We start from the raw sequence: 13,339 nt of genomic DNA on the forward strand, positions 1-13,339 counted from the left end.
ACATGTACAATGGCATGTGTGCTGGGCAAACGCATGATTTCAAATCCCAAGTTTTCCTGTTACATTATTCACCCAGGCTAAGTTAAAGGAAAAGCAATAGAGGAATTTCTCTTAAAAAGACAATTTTATTCTATTCCTGAAATTGGAGTCACTAATTTCAGAGCTGGAAGTAACAAAAAAAAAGTGTGTGTGTGTATGTGCGTGTATATGTGTGTACATGTGTGTTGAAGTTACACCACCACCCAATGTCAAGTGATACTCAGATACTAGTCACTGAAACTGCCATTTTTATTAAGCTCAGCAACTATTTTAAAATGAAAATTTTAATGGAATGATAAGCACATTTAAAATACAGGAAATTTAACAAGTACATTCAAATGTTTACATTATACATTTACATTCATGTGAGATGCAAGTTATGTTTATGTATCCTTTGTATTTGGTACCTTTGTATAACCAGCACTTATGCTTATTTTCTAAATGCCACATCATATATGATCATCTGACAGTTAGTACAGTTTCCCCTGTGAGATAGAATAAATTCTGTCCATACTGATATTACTCAATAAAAATTACTTATCCTTAAAAGTTTATGTTAAGCTAATGTTCTACCAAGAGAAGTTATCTAGTTTGAAATATGTGGGTTTCTTGGTATCAGGCTGTCTTGCTCAGTTCATAGTCTTAAGTGGCTCATAATAAATGAGGCAGTAAAAGAATGAGAGGATGACAATACTGAAGACTTAATTCTTCATGCCACAGATGAAATCACAACACACAATGATCTCAGATAATTCCGCTAAAAATCTGGTCATTTTAAAAGCACCCATTTAAAATTCTTAAGTTTGTTATTTTATAATGAGATGACTAAAACATCACAAATATAACGAAGGTAGCACAAACATTCCTAAGCTAAGGCTCCTGTTGGGTTTTTAAGTCTGAACAGTTAACATCCAATTATTCTAATAAGGTCGCTCAATTTGGGGATGGAATTCCTTAAGCTGAAAAGGGCCATCATTATCATTTAGAGTAGGTATGGATTATTTAAAATTTCTCCTACCAGAAAATTTCTTCTACTGGAAAATTCAAGTTACCCTTGAAAAAAATTAAAAGAGAGGTTTTCTGGTAAATATGTGAAATAAGCTATTTTCTGATGAACAAAAGCACTCCTTATAAGAAAATATATGTTTGAGTTTTGCTACAAAGTAATTTTTACATTTTTTTTGTATAAGGGCATATTAATTCAACTCTGCAAATTTAATCCTCAAATAATATTGAATTTAACTTAAACATACACAATAACACATTTTAAAAAGATTCAAATTTAAAAAAGATTCAAAGCACAGACAGAAGAAATTTCCCCCTTCAATAATACTCCAGATGTCTAAATATTGCAGCATAAGTGATCACTTTAACAACAACCTTCATAATGTAAAATATTTTAACATAAAAGGTCAAAGAGATCTTTCAAGAAATGTACTTAAATAAACAATGTTCTCAGGTGGCTGTTTCAACCTAAGAAAGGCTTTCAACACCAATCTGCAATCCTCTGAAAATAGAGGACTGCATAACGGCCGTAATATCAGACTGCAGAGTGACGTTACCAGAGCCACTACAGTATACACTAGTGGGGCTTTTCCCACCACCTTTCTTCCTCCACCACAAGTACACAGTAAACATCAGACACTCAAAAAAAAAATGTGTAGTTTTTTTTTTAATATACAACGTTACAACTGACTAAACATTCAGGACACCTGTCTTAAATATTTAAAGACGATAACAAAAGACCCTTTTACCTGAATATATGCAAAAGTGTAAAGCAGCTGTGAAGACATTTAATGGATACATAGTGTACAACAAGAAACTTAAGTAAATGGCTTTGAGAAGTAAAGGTTTATCGTGTTGTTTCCCCCCAGTAATTTTTTTTTGTAGGGAGGGGGCAGCAGGTTCCGGTTTCAAAAAGATTTCATTTCTTCTCAGATGTTTCTTTCTGTTCCATTACTTCTACTTTGTTATCTGGAGTCTTTTTACAAGCACTGATGTCTGCACAGGAAAAAAAAAATAGTTGCACAAGTTTTACAAGATTCAGATAATTCCAAATAGCATTTTCTAGCAAAAAAAAAGGAAAAAATAATTAATGAAAGTAGAGATCCATGTTGGACAACTCTGAAAATATTCAGGCAATGCTATTCACATTTTATTTCTTTGTGGTCAACACTGTAGTGCTCAAAACTAAGATATCAGAGTACACAGCAATATTACTGAACTCATAAAATAACATGATACCAGGGAGAACTGTAACTAATTCAATTCAATAAGCATTAATTAACAGCCTTCTGTGTGCTACACACCAGAGACAAAGATAAAAAGTTCCTGCAATTCAAAGAGCTATTTTGAAAGTGGGGGAAGACAAGAAGCTGCACATAGACAACGACAAAATGTATACAGAAAGTAATTTCAGTGTGGGCTGAGGGCTTTGGAGAGGTGGCATAACTTCAACTACCTTTAAGGCCAACATGATTTTTAGAATTCCTGATTATGGAAATCTGGGATCAATTAGTCCGATAGATATGGACATAAGATCACCGTATAAAGGCAAAAGCAGTTGGTTGAAGTATTTTTTGTCTCTAGGCTTCAGTTTCCTCTTCTATAAAAAAAAAAAAAATCTATAAAAAATGAAGTTGTCATCATACTTTGTAACAGAACAAGCATATATTAATATATTTGTATATTAATAGAACAATTCTCATGCGAATAAGGTAGGCCCATGTAAAGAAGAAAACAAGGAGTTTATTGTAGATAATGTCCATAAGGTTAGGATCGCTGGACAAGCTCATTTTGGATTTCGAGCGTACTTTTTAAGTGCACTTAACCTTCTTGGAGAATTAAGAACCATACTCTATTCATGCAGACCTTTTTTGAATGTTGAGCCAAATAGCTGACTCAGCTACAGACTGGGAAGAAAAATTTAGAGTTAAGCCTGTATTAACCTAAATAATTTAGTAGCCATTTTTTTAATCTACACTGCTATCATTGGAAAGGTACTGTCCCACTTCAATGAGATACAGTAAGGATAATCCTTCTGTTGCTTCAAAGTCTACTATCAGTTTGTCCTGATTCTCAGATGACATTTGCTTCTTCTAGACAAAATTATTGAACATATCCCTTATAATAATCCAAGCTGAACTTGGGTTATTTTTTTTTATGTCAGCATTTCTTAAGCGATGCTCAACAGAACTCTGATGCTTTGTGACTAAGGGCTCTATGAGAAAATTGTGATCTAGTGGCATATTCTCCTCTACCATAATGAATTAAAAACACAGTGGATAGTGGGCTAGCCTTGAACGCTAGAACGCCTAGGTTTAAGTTCTGTCTGTGACAAGTAGTTTTCTAAGTCACTTAACACTTCAATGTCCCTGGCAACTTTCAAACCATAAATTATATATCCATCCATCCACCTGTCTGTGTGTCACTAAACAGAATGCCCATAGTGGGAGTTCCCAACCAGACTCCTTGTCTTATACCATAAAACTGAAACTATATACTTAAATGATTAAAGGGTCTATGATTTCAGTGTAAGAACTTGTCTCTGACCCAGAATGCAACCTCTATAACTTAGGGGCTGGCTGGTCTTAGTCACCTAGCATTTACTAAGTGATTACCATGTGCCAGACACTAAGCAAAGCACTGTAGATACAAATAAGAAAGGCAAAAAATGGCCCTTTCTTCCAGAGAGTTCACAATCTAAGTACCTAATGAACAAATCTCTGCGATACAATAAGTTTAAGCAACCAATCTGGTGATGAACTTCTCCAAACTTAGTTATACTGATGCTTGGATAAAAGATGTCCATCTTCAAACTAATACTTGAAGCTTTAGTTTTTCAGATCTTGCCAGAGCTTATGCTTTCATCTTTAAGAATCCACAATTTCGAATTTAGTGACAGAAATGATTATGAAGGTATCAGAGTCCTACTCTGGTCCCTAACTGTGAATGGTGGTGGCCCTGGGTTTTCAGAGATGATGCCTACAGAGCACAAGCCCTGGTAGTTTCCACCATGCTGGAAATACTTCAAATACAGTATATAGGCAAGTCTACATCCATTTATCCAGGGCCAGGCTAAATAAGTACAAAGCCCATCGTCAGCAGACGTGTTATTTCATGAACTCTCTGCTGATGGCAAGCCAAGAAAAATATAAAATGGCCCTTATTACCAGGTGGTCTCCTTCTACTTCTATAGTAAAGGTATCAGTGACAGAAAATGTGACAAGAGGGGCTGAGAGCCTTACAGATTTTAAAATGTCGTAAAATATTAATTTAGCTTAGCTACAATACTCTGAACATGAGATCTTTAAAACAACCAACAAGTAGATGTAATGGAGGAACTGACTGGCACTGCTACTGATATTCTTACTATAAACGAAGTGATAAGATGAAAGGAAGTTGCAACTAACCTGAAGCTTGGCTCAAAGTTTCTCTTTGAAGAGACAAATAAAGGAGCTGACAGAATTGGTTTTATAGTGCCGCCAAGGGCAACAAGAAACAGAATTTTATAGGACATCTGGTTATAGCTATTGTTAATAACTACTTACAAAACATGTTACTATGACAATAATTGTAGCTAATACATCAATAGCTACTGTAGAGGATGAGATTAAGAAATTCTATTAAGAACTTAATCAAACCTTCCAAATTAAATCAAGATGTACTTGCTGACTTGAAGAACTTCATTGAAAATGTGAGCATGGAGAAGACAGTGCACACTTTGGTTTAGGAATGAAGTATGTGAGAGAATAATCCCTTGCCTATAAATTATGGATGTTTTCTTGTAAAGAGTTGGGAGGTGCCAGATGTAGCAAATATGGTAAAAAAATGAAACTGATTCTATTTTGTTTGGACAGAAATAGAGACTTCTTCCTAGATAAGCTAACTATACAGAGTTTTACCAGCCTTCAGAAAATAGAAGGGACTTTGTGTTCAATTAAAACAACTCTAACCTGACTTAAAAAAAAAAAACCTTGTTAATGACAAAAAAAAGAAACGATTAACCATTTCCTAGAGAATTTTAAACAAATCAATTAACTGCCATGAGGACACCAACGAAGCCTATAAACCACCTTGATCTCATTATTAAGCAGAGAAATATGGTAGCAAAGAGCAATAGCAGTTTAAAATATTCAACAAGTTTGTAAAAATCTTATAGATGAGAATGGTGGAAAATGATGAGCAGTAGTGCCTCACAAAATGGGAAGGAGAAGAAAAAATAAACTTACAGAAAACTTAATGAGAACTGAAAACTGGAAGAGAAAACAGAGGAGTCACCACGTTTGCGCTTTAACATTACAGTACCAATATACTGTACGAAGAAAATGAAGATGAAGAGTTTGATTCTATCGAGTATATAAAGGGAGACAACATGCTCGAGAGGAAAACTGAGGGTATGGAGGAGTCAGCTTCCAAGATACGTACAAAAGAGGGGAGAAGAAAAAACACGGAAAAAAAACCTTGGATCTTTCCATTACCAGCTCCACACTTCCCAAAAGGTAACTGGCAGAATGCCTACTTTCCTGTCACTACAAAGCTTTGTAAGCATAATCTATACACACACTGAAGCGATACTTAATGAAGTGTGACAAGGGAATTGGTACGCTACTGCAAATTACCTTCTACGGTAGATATCATCTCTACAAGGGCAACAAGATCCCATAATTTAATGAAAGGTGCAATATCTTAAGCATCCACTGTGATTAACTATGAAAAGGCATTTGATTTGGAGTAGAACAAGCTGTCACCTTACAGGCACTCTCCCAACAAGACTTTCCTTACACGTGTTCAAATCATACAAGATTCTTTAAAAGATGTAACAAAAGATGTAACTTTTGATAACTTGCTGATTAATATCAAGTGACACACAGAAAGGAGACATATGCTAAAGGTGTTTGCCATGATTATAGAGGTGTCCCATGAAAAGTCCAAATCCATATGGACAGCAAAGTTTTTGAGACAGCCCTGTATTCAGATGACATTATGTTGATTATTTTATGCCTCAAGATACTATTTTTGGTTGTTTGTTATTCAATTGTTTTCAGTCTCAACAACTGCAAGGTTATGTTAGGAAATAATGGGAGATAAAGATAGCTAGATAAAATATAGTCCACTGACATCATCTCGGTTTCAGGTTATCTAGTCAGTTCAACAAACAGCTATTAAAGACAATGAAAACCAGATTTTTGAATGACACAGAACAGAATTTTACATCCAGAAGGGATCTTAAAGGCTCCTTAGATGAACTCTCCCTCATTTTATAGGCGAGGAGGTGAAGAGATGTGAAACTAGTTGCCTAAGATCTCATAGCTAGGTAGACTTCCCAATTCAACGTAAGGCTAAAAATTGAGTCAAATCTAACAGGATGAAATGTAGCAGCCTTACAGTCACGTTCAAGAATCAGTTATGCAAGCACAAAATAGAAGAGGCAAGGGAAGTTTATCTGAAAAAAACTGGGGATTTTGGTGGACTGTGAGTTCAATGAGTCCGCAGTGTGATAGGGCAGCTCAGAAAGGTACTGGGACCTATGGCTGCCTCAAAGAGGCATAGTATGCAGTTCTAATGAAGGGGTAATATTATTGTATGATCAAATTGTACTTGTAGCAATGTCCAGTTCTGGGGTGTTAGGAAAGGCATTGCTAAGCAGGACAATAATGAGTGAAGGGCCTGAGATCATACGTTATGAAGATTAGTTTAAGGAACTGGGCAAGTTTAGACTGTAGAAGAAACAACTTACGGAGGGAACATCATAATTGTTAAATACCAGAAAAGCCGGCACTAAGACATGGGATTACGCTTGTTCTGTTCAGCCCCATACAGCAGAACCTGCAAATGTGGTAGTTGTGGAGAGGAGAATTTAGACCTGAAAGTAAAAACTTCTTAATAAATCCATAAGAGAAATAGACTTCTTGGAAAGACAGTAGATAATCGAGTGAGGAAAACAGAACCTACTCTTTTGAAAAATACAAAAAGTTTAACCTTATATGAGAATACAAGAATGATTCAGGTGTGGAAAAAAGCACAATTTCATAAGTGCAGACAGGTGTAGGAATTACAATGTTTGTAACCAGTACAATGTTTGAGGAAATGTGAGACTGATTTGAATGGAATGTAGAGAGTTTATTTGGGACAGTAATGAAAACTGAACTTTATTAGTTACGAAATGGCCAGCCACATACGGTTTTTGCTTGGGGGAAACAGTATAATCTGAGTGGTGCTTTAGGAAGTTTTAATTAATCTGGTTACAGTATGTAAGTTGAATAAGAAATGGGAGTTATTACATAACAGAAGGACTAAATCTGAATGACGGTGATAAGAAGGGAAAGTGAGGAGGCTAGTACAAGAGAGATAGGTTTTGGTGACTGCTAACTATACAGGATGGGGAGTGGAAGGAGATGGCAAAGTGGTTAAAGATGGCTTCTGGGTTTTGAGCCAAGGACAAGATTCCTTGGCTTTAGAGATTGTTGAATTTGAGGTGACAGTAAGGTATTTAAATGTCAAGGAGAGAGAATTTCTCAAGAGAGAAACTTGGAATAGAGCCAGAACAGAGATATGACAGAGAGTTCACCCATATTTCCACAGCTTTAATTAGAGGAAATTTACAGAAGAATGCAAGGTCAAGAACAAAACCCCAGGGAAAACACAGATTTAGGAGACGAAAGATGGAAAATCTGTCAAAAGATAAGAGCAATGGATCAAAACAGTAAGAAAAAAATATAGTCCAGTGTCACAGAAATAATAGTTTCAAGAAGAACGACCTGCCATGTTGAATAAAAAGAAGTCAAGGAAAATGAGTAGTGATAAAAGGCCACTGACTTTATGGATGTTTGTCTAACAGATCATGACTACAACATCTCTAATTTGGAAAGCATAATAGTACAAGCCAAGTGGAACTGAAATATCTGCAGAAAATGAGAAAGGTGAGGTCCTAGGCTGGCTTATAAAATGGTTTGGAAGGAAAGGAAAACTTAGTTGTGAAAAAAATAAATGTTTTTTTCAAAGCATGAATTTCCACGGAAAAGACTGGGAAGGGCAGAAGGAAAAAGGTCAGAGTAAAGAGTAGCTAAGAGGTAAATATCACCAAGGGAGTACGGTAATGACTTTTCGACCTAGGTTCACTGTCATAAATTGACAAGCTACAGAATGTGCATCAAATCTAAGATATTTTACATCTGCCATGAAAGACACATCATACACACACACACACACACACACACACACACACACACACACACACACACACACACACACCTTCTTTGCTTCCTTTAGGAATCTTTAAAATGCAAGATGGTGTTGGGAGAATCTTTGTAGGTGTGTAGGTATTTAAAGATATTTTTCTTCTTGGAGGTGGACTTGAATCGCAAAGCTGAGAACCTAAAAGTAAAAAAGATATTACAAAAATTACCTTTAAAAATTTTACCTTTGCATTTTAGGAAATTTCACTTGCCACATTCAGTGATCTTAGTTGTATATATATTCTAAGAATTAAACTAATTCCAAACTCTACTAAGCAAATTAACATGTCATAATGGAAACTTTAAAAACAATTCCTCTCTTTTAATCAACTAAATGTTCTGTTTATGCTACAAATAATAAGCATTTCAATTCATTGTCTACGGAAAAACAAAAATTTCTGTAAAAACAAATATAGTTAATGTGCACCACTTCCCTTGACTCCATTTCCCCACCCTCCCTATCCCTGGTTATCTCCTCCTGAGTTGTTCATTCAACATTTCATTTATATCTCACAAATGTGGTTCACTTGTACATTCTGTGCAAAATTTATCAGTTTAAATTAGATGGGGAAAAAGGATCATTAAAGATAATTGACTCACTTTTTATTTTATTTCTTAAGTAAAATGCACACAGTTTTAGCCTCATTGTCAATATTCTGAGATTCTATTTTAACATAACTTTCTTGATTAATGCTTAAGGAAACAACTAAGTTGGAACTAATAAGATAATTTAATTTAGCTTATCCAACTAGCTCTTCCATAAACACCTAGTGGGTGAGTGTGCATATGTGTGAAATAAATAGCAGTATTCTTCCTAAATAAAAATACAAAAATAACATTTCAATAATAACTCACATTTTATTCCTTTCATTGTAAAGAGAGATGTATTCACAAACTGGAGTTATAAAGTAAACTAAGCTGAGTCAAGTTGCTATCTTTCCTTTTTCTTCCTCTAGGATAATTATTTCATAGGTTAAATATTTAGGATTGGAAGGGACCTCAGAGCTTATTTAAACTCCTTTTGTTAAAGAATTACTTTGGATAAAAAGGGGTTAAGTGTCTTGCCCAAGGCCACAGAGGTGGCAAAAGGCAAAGCCGGGATTTGAACTAGATACTGACTTCCACTTTAACAACTGTTTCCACTATGCCATGGATAAATGTTAATGCTGAATGATTCCAGTATGAAAATGAAATGTGAACTTTAGATTATTTTAACACAGATAAATATTCATTTTATCTATTTAAGCACTTTATAAAATAGCAAAGATCATAATCTTACCTAGCTAAAAGGGTATAGCTAGCAGGTTTTAGTTAAATTTTTACTAGAAATTGTTACCTTTCAACTAAAACTGCACAACAGCCACTGAGTAACTTAAAAAATAATACTTATATGATGCTACAGTTCTATCATCAATTTTTTTTAGTAGCAGTAATAATGGAGACCATGTGGGGTAAACCATGAGCCTGGTGCTGATTCTCAGAAAAAGAGCCAGTCTGTAAGCACTGGGGGCAGCAGCGATCACCATGATACAACATTTACTCACGAAGAACCAATCATGTTAGACTAAGCTCATTTCCATTTTGGGGGGGGGGGTCAGATCAATAATAGATCAGTACATAGGGCACACATAGTACAATGGCACAATCATGGAACACTTGGATTACAGTATTTGATGATCTTTCGTGCCATTCTTGTGGATAAGATGGAAAAGATAAAGACTGGAATACAAAGTCAGAAAAATTAGGAACCATTTGGAAGACTGGACTCAAACATTAGTGATTAATGCATGTCAACCTCAAAGGAATTTCTAGTGGAGTGTCACATCCTAATTCAACATTCTGATCAATGATTTGAAGATATTGACGGCATATTTATCAAATTTGTGGCCAACAAAAACTAGGTAGATAGCTAGTGGACAGAATCAGGATCCAACATCCTGATTTACAGGGCTATAAACAAGTGCAGGCTGGATTTTCATTTGAAGAAGAGACTGTTTTAGGAGTTAAAAGTCAGCAAGTAGAGGCAAGATGGATATTTGCTGAGGAACTTTATAGAAAGGTTTTACACTTTAGATAATGATTAGACTAGATCAGGGGTGGAGAACCTGTGACCTTGAGGCCAATAATAAAATCCAAACTTCACAGAACAAATCCCTTTAATAATTAAAGGATCCATTCTATAAAACCTGGACTCAGTCAAAAGGTGGCACTCAAGGACCTAGAAGGTCACATGTGGTCTTGAGGCTGCAGGTTCCCTACCCCTGGACTAGATGACCTCTGAGGTCCTTAGATTCTACAATTTTTTTTTCTATAAATTTCCAGATCAACAGAAACACTAATAATTCAAATTTAAGTACTAATATTCTCTCCATATCTACTATAACAGATTTTGAGACCAGCCATTTTAGGTTATCTATACCATTCCATTTTCTATTACCATTGAGAACTTCCCTCTAGGTCCACTACTAGATGGGGGAGAGGAAAGATATTGTGAAAACTCTATTTGTATATGAGAGTGGGTTTCTAAGAACAGGTGTTTTATCTCATTTCATACTGAGGCATGGGATAGTAACATCATCTTACAGATAGGAAATGGGCATGCAGAGCAGATGAAGTTAATTTACTTAATAAGGCTACATCCATTAACATCAGAGTTATAAAAGACCTAGCTATGACCCTAAACTGATACCTTTTTCAGTAAACCATTGTTTTCATGCTGGAAGATCAAACGATTTCCACAGTGCTGCTGCTAAGAATGGGCACTTCATACTCCTTTATCTTATTTATTTAGAAAAATACATGGCTTTATCTAATCTCTTTTCTTATATAACCCAAGCTCTGGGGCATGATGTTTCCAGATGCTCCACCCCCTTATCTGATGTTCCTGAAATGGCATGCATATATGCCACACATGCTCAGTAGAAAGAAAGGTGTTTCAGAATATTTTTTAATTATGAGAAAATAAATATGAACTTAAGAGGGGCTGCAAAAATGACAAATTTTATTCTACACTCTGAAATTCTTTTTTCATGGTTTCACATCTCATTTCATTTTCAGATTATCTTTATCTGTAACCCAATGCCAATTAAGAGTCAAAATAACAAAGTTTCATACAAGAAGGAGTTGTTATTCTTCTTTCATTTGACGGAAGTGCAATGGAAGCAAGAAAGTCATCCACCTGCTTCAAAGATAAGGCGTTGTGAAGGGTTTCGAGAGGGCAGATAGACGGCACCATGGAATATAATTCAAAGCCTGGAACAGAAAAACACAAAATAGCAATGGATGCAAGAGAAATCATGAGTGAAAAGGAGAAAAGACTGTTGCACAGAAACAAAAGGAATTTATCTTTTAAATGTAAACACATGCAAACATATGAGATCTCTGAAGTCATGACATCAGATGCTATGCAGTATGGAGACAGAATAAAATGTGTCATAGATTCTATTTTGTATGTAATTTCATAGTATAGCATTCACAGGGTCCTTTATATACTGATTTTCATTCTACATTTTTATAAATTTGTAAAATGTACAGAAAAAAATTAAACTAACAGAGGGGAGGGAAGAGCTAATCAGAGATACAAATTTCATTTTATATCCCTATGCCAGCTCAAATGCACAGATGATACATTTAAATGGAATCTATTTTGTGTTCCTGATAATATGATAATAGCACCAATTTCTAATTTAGGGACAGTTATGAGTTAAAATTTATGGAGAATAACTTAGCCAGGTATACTATGGTAAAAAATATCCTCAATTACAACACTCCACGCCAATATTGTTAATATTTATTCACTTACAGCAGATTTAAACTCAAGAACACAACTTTCACCTACCTTACTGAATTAATTTCTGTTACTATAAATCATCAGTTGTACCCAAATTTAACATAAAATACAATTACATTCTCATTTAGTAACACTTGCAAAAAAATACAACCATTTAGTCAAATCAACATGCAGATAACATATTATTAATGCTACCCATGGAAAAAAAAAGCATTTTAAAAACACCAGACATATTTCTTACTATATGCCTGTTTAAAACTGCTTCCATATATTGTTATACCACAAACCTTTCTCTGCATTGACTACATTTTATTAAAAAACTCCATTCTCTTCACAGACAAAAGTTTGCAATACTTGAAAACAATGCTGAAATAAAGTATATAGTCTCTAATAAAAATGCAACTGTCTGGTTAACACAAACACTATTTGCTACTAGATAAGTTACTCTAACAGCTGTGTTTTGCTTTAGTCAAATTTTTAACTAGTCTATTACATTTTTACCAAAGAAATATCTTATGTTGAATTTAATTTAGAAATTCTATAGTTAAAACAAGATCTATTTCTATAACTCAAGTAGCTCTACTTATTTAGAAGCGAAATGTACTTAAGTACATAAGCAGAAAACAGTTCACAGCCGCTTGATCTTCATGTGCAAAACAGGATAGCACATCAAAACACACATACCATCTTTATCACAACAGTAAGTAAAACTTCCCACTCTAAGCACTTAAATATACTGATTTAGCACAAATATTACTACTTTAAAAATACAAAGATTCATGCAAGCAAGCGCAAACCCTTTCTTTGCATTAAAAAAAAAATCTATCTAGACTCCTTCCCCAAATGTTAATCACAACTTCACAAAAGTGGTTTTTTATTGCATTTACCTACCATATTTTGTAACACATTAATGCTAATATATTCAGAATACTTTTTATCTAGTTTTCCTTGTTCCTACTACAATTTTTTTTAATGGACAATGAAAGGGTTAATGCAATTTTAAAAAGCCACCCTGCTGTCATGTTTAGAGTCTACAAAAACATACCCCTAGAACCTAGTAATTCCACAGAGGAAATGAACCACCACCTATAGAGGCATGGGTACGCACTGAGGCCCCAAAATAAGGTAAAGCACTGTCAGAAGATACTTGTTTCATCATGTTCCTCAAACTAAATATGAAGGGAGGGATAAGTCTATGAAATGAGTTAAAGGAGGAAACATGAAAGTTAAAGGAAATGAAAGTGAAAGGAGAGTCGAATAAAATCCACAGGAC

The 13,339-nt window shown here is 34.8% G+C and overlaps 1 protein-coding gene across 13 annotated transcripts in view; it reads right to left on the reverse strand.

The window, feature by feature from the left end:
- Window positions 1-270: 270 nt before the first annotated feature.
- The window catches only part of PPIP5K2 (diphosphoinositol pentakisphosphate kinase 2), a 93,728-nt gene continuing 80,659 nt past the window's right edge, over window positions 271-13,339 (reverse strand). For all 13 annotated transcript variants that reach the window (XM_072597294.1, XM_072597292.1, XM_072597301.1 and 10 more), the window contains 3 exons: window positions 11,391-11,528; window positions 8,293-8,415; window positions 271-2,040 (listed from right to left, as the gene is read on the reverse strand). In XM_072597294.1, coding sequence (XP_072453395.1) covers window positions 1,964-2,040; window positions 8,293-8,415; window positions 11,391-11,528 — 338 coding nt within the window. In that variant the 3' untranslated portion in view covers window positions 271-1,963. The remainder of the gene's footprint in view (window positions 2,041-8,292; window positions 8,416-11,390; window positions 11,529-13,339) is intronic.

The sequence above is a fragment of the Notamacropus eugenii genome, chromosome 3, assembly GCF_028372415.1.
Source record: "Notamacropus eugenii isolate mMacEug1 chromosome 3, mMacEug1.pri_v2, whole genome shotgun sequence".
NCBI classification, from domain to species: Eukaryota; Metazoa; Chordata; class Mammalia; order Diprotodontia; family Macropodidae; genus Notamacropus; species Notamacropus eugenii.